The sequence below is a fragment of the Lissotriton helveticus genome, chromosome 3_1 (assembly GCF_964261635.1).
Source record: "Lissotriton helveticus chromosome 3_1, aLisHel1.1, whole genome shotgun sequence".
In the NCBI taxonomy this organism is placed as follows: domain Eukaryota; kingdom Metazoa; phylum Chordata; class Amphibia; order Caudata; family Salamandridae; genus Lissotriton; species Lissotriton helveticus.
This window is the reverse complement of record NC_136061.1, coordinates 191431680-191435605: the sequence shown is the minus strand read 5'-3', so window position 1 is coordinate 191435605 and position 3926 is coordinate 191431680. Positions and strand designations below refer to the sequence as shown.

The 3926-nt window shown below is 33.4% G+C and overlaps 1 protein-coding gene across 1 annotated transcript; it reads right to left on the bottom strand.

Annotated features, from left to right (window-relative positions):
• Positions 1-300: 300 nt before the first annotated feature.
• Positions 301-3681, bottom strand: LOC144822784 (uncharacterized). Its single transcript, XM_078680652.1, has 5 exons — positions 3454-3681; positions 2567-2732; positions 2093-2267; positions 1472-1610; positions 301-403 (listed from the first exon to the last, which is right to left on the bottom strand). The coding sequence occupies exons 1-5, from the start codon at positions 3504-3506 to the stop codon at positions 301-303; spliced, it is 636 nt and encodes a 211-aa protein (XP_078536778.1). The 5' UTR covers positions 3507-3681.
• Between the last annotated feature and the right edge of the window lie 245 nt (positions 3682-3926).

Below are 3926 nucleotides of genomic sequence, written 5' to 3'. Positions count from 1 at the left end.
AACCAAGCTGAACTTGAATGAACATAAAAACAATTGTTTCAATATGATTTGGGTTGGAAAGCCATCATCAGAGGTCTCGGACCAACCGCATTAGCACCATACAAGTGGTCACAGACAAAATCACAGGTGAATACCAATCTGCTTCCGACGTGCACTAGGGCCTCGTATGGTTGGCTTTCACAAGTGTAATCCCTAAAAGCCCTCTTTACTATTTGCAATTATTGCATAGAAGTAAGCAATTAATTAACATAAATTAATGTATCTTCAACAAATTAAGGTTTATAATACCATTAGCAGCATTCAAAAAACACCACAATTGTAGCTGTCCTGTTGCTTTTGGTTAGATTCTACCACTAACTGCCATAGTTCATAGTCGGGACGCTTCAGTGCCTTTAGGAAAGCCCTTTAGAGACATAGGAATGGTTATGTTAAATATTTGAGTTTGTCTATGAGAACAAAACAATACATTTTTTACAGTGTTGTCCGTAATAATGATCAATTTGAAAAAGAAAAGTCATATTGACATTTTTATATTTATGCAATATTAAAAGTACTAAATAGATAATGGAAACTTTTTTTAGGGAAAGGGTACCTCCAATTTCGCAAAAAGTCTTGGTAGGTCCGAAGTTTGCCAATCAGTGAATCGTAAACTATTATTTTCTTTGAAAAAGGTTTCAATATCTGAAAAAGTCATATAAAAGAAATTAGATTTTTAATATTGAGAATTTAAAATGTTATGCTAGAGATGTCTGCTCTTGATACATTGCAAAACAAAATCATTTAAAAAAAATGACAGTTAAAATATTTTTATTTTTTTTATATTTCGGCACTCAAACTATTACAACCAGTCATATTTTTCATCAATAACTTTAAAAACTGATGAATAAATGTTCATAAAACTTGCACTTACCAAAAGTATCCAATGAACACCAGTATTTGTCGGACAAAGAACAGTTTCCATTTTCTCATAAGGTACCTGTAGAGTATAAAATTTGCTTCAACATCCATACGTTTAGACTTACAAAAATTCAAAGATGTGAATGTCAATTCAATAAAAATTAAAAGTCGACAATATTAACTTGGAAGGCAAGTACACAGATTCATAGCATACTGACATGTTCAATTTTTAATACTCTCCAAAACGTTACTCTAAGTCTATTTTACACTGCCAAACACGAAGGTTAAAATAAAAGGATTTCATTACACAAATTGATAAAGAATTATTATTTTTGGCTAGGTCTGTCTGTGTCATTGATGAAAATATACGTACATTTGGTCTTGACATACATATTTTGCTAAGGTACGCATCGATTACCCATAAACAAATATGAAATCACATGAGCTTTACTAGAGGAACCACCATGTACATCCTACGCCATTAGCCATACTATACTGAGTTTAGATGTTACAGAAACCAACCTCACCAACTATCCATTGGTTCGTTTTTAGTGAACAAAACAAAGAATCATACCATTTGAAGCTCAAAACTATTGCTTCCAAGCGTCCTTTCACTGGTTTCTTCCATACATCCAAAACTTTTTTCATGGATTTAGATAGAAGAGATGCTGGAGATGGAAGAGATGCTGGAGATTCATGATTGGTCATGCTTCCTGCAAAATAATTTTTGAAGGTTTACAAAAAAAACATTTTGAAAAAAAACAGACTACTCAAACATCCTACTACAAACCTTACTCAAACAAAAATAGGTATTCATAAATCCCTTTTGTAAAATACTTTACTTTCCAAAACATATCTTGTGGATAAACTCAAAATCAGATTCTCTTGCTCAACCTAGTACCTTTTCACCTATTAAGTAGACATTTACAGAGGCTGATGGAACATTATTCCAATCCACATCCAATTTTGTCCATTACCTAAAAAAAAGGTACCCTTCAATAGATTACCTTTCACGGCCGACTTATAAGGCCTCAACATGTCGAGATTAGAAGTTCTACGTAACGGCAGGTTGCTAGCATTGAGTAATTTTACACGCTTTCCTTGCATTTCGGCAATACTGTACGGTCCAGTAAAGTTATGCTCCAAAATGCCTCCTTTTCTCCTTGTTCGCCTGCAATTTTTCAGAAGCACTAACTCTCCTTCTCTGAAGGTGCACAGCTTATATTTCTTTGAAACTCTCTTTTTAAATTTTTATTTCTTATTTCCTGGGCAACCTCAATATTCTGTTTTGTCTGCACCTCTGCTTTTCTAATTTTCTTTTCTGCGATAATGCCTGCATATTCGCTTTCAGTTGGTAGTACAAACTCAAGCTAATAAAGGAAACATAAAACTGAATCACTAATTGTTATAATTTAAAAATATATATTCTATAAAAATTAAAATAACTATAATTTTTATAAATAAATGTTAGGCAAAAAACATGAAAATTAGCACAGCGAAAATAGATTTAATGTTTATAAAAAGTTAAAAAGTATCCACCAAGTAAATGTATGTATAATTACATAACATAAATTTGCAGATTAAAACACACATTGGAGTAACGACTGTGAAAACAAAAAACAACATTTTAACAGTTCTTTAAATTTGAAACAAAATCATAATTTCATACCAGATTATCGGCCACCTCACTTGGAAATCTTGCTTCTCGGCCGTACATAAGTTGGAAAGGGGAAACTTTTGTTGTGGTATGTGGCTTCGATCGTAAAGCGAACAATGCATGGTCCAAATATAAATCCCAGTCGTTCTGATGCTCATTCACGTACTTAGACAACGTTCTGTAAAATTACAAAAGATTAACATGTGGCATGATTGTTACTGGCAGTATATTAATCACATTTTTTTACCTTACAATTCTAATAATTTACAGTACATTTATTCAATTTAAACATAAATGTTTCAAGTTGCAATTAATATATTAGCGAACATCAAAGAAATGATTAGGATGCCAGACACATTGTCATTTGACCGGCCATGTATCTTAAGTGTGACCCCCCCAGCAAACATTTGGCGGACCCACTGCCCTCAACCAAATTAACCATTGCAATCCCTGCAGAGCTGCCTGAGCTGGCTCTGCCCTATTGTAGGAATTATGCACCATGCAAAAGCCCAACTGGGTGTGGAACTGTCCCTTTTCCAGCTGCCTCAAACTACATGCGATAAGACCGCCATGAGAGCAACCCCTCAAGTATTTACAAACGTAAAAATAAGAAGAATTAGCATTACCTTTTAATGCTAGTATTAGTACGCTCATCTAAACCATTTGTCTGTGGATGATAGGCTGCACTTACTGAACGTTCCATTTCTAAGAGCTTTGATAACTCTGAATTAAACTGAAAAAAAAATATCTATATATAATATTCAGAAATTTTGGTGAAATATACCTTTCAAATGTGACGGATTAAAAAAGATACAATATATGTATATATATATATTTGGCAAGCAAAATAGAAAATATCACTGCATTATCAAAATGTTAGGCCGAGATTGGTCACTCACTTCATTCTCAAACTCCCGACCTTGATCAGATGGAACCCTTTTCGGACTTCCATGGCGTAAGTTCATTTGCAACAGTCTTGAAGCAACCTCGGCTGCAGTCTTTGATTTTAGAGGAAATGCCTCAAACCATTTAGAAAAATAGTCTGTTGCAGTCAGAATATATTTGTATCCTGTAGGAGTAGTAGGTAAAGGTCCCATCAAATCCACTCCTACAAGTTCCCAAACTTCTTCCACCTGTTAATATACACAATAAAAATGTTTTTAAAAAAAAACAAAAAATAATTTTGCAAAAGGAATGGATTTTATGCAAGTGTCACACATGTTTAATTAATTAATTAGATTCATACCCAATGAGCTGAAAGTTAATAAAGCAAAACGTAACAAATTTAGATCATACTTTGATTGGTTTTAATTCAGAGGAAATCTGGAGGGCTGGTTGTTCCTTTTGGCAAACATCATACTCTTTGATCTAA

What these genes read in the sequence shown, in the direction of transcription:
- LOC144822784 (XM_078680652.1), bottom strand. Translation starts at nt 3,506, where the DNA reads ATGGAAGTCCGAAAAGGGTTCCATCTGATCAAGGTCGGGAGTTTGAGA. An exon ending in GTGAGGTGGCCGATAATCTG is followed by an intron (nt 2,268 to 2,566) that starts GTATGAAATTAT and finishes TTCCTTTATTAG; the next exon opens with CTTGAGTTTGTACTACCAAC. An exon ending in ATAGTTTTGAGCTTCAAATG is followed by an intron (nt 404 to 1,471) that starts GTATGATTCTTT and finishes ATGTCTCTAAAG; the next exon opens with GGCTTTCCTAAAGGCACTGA.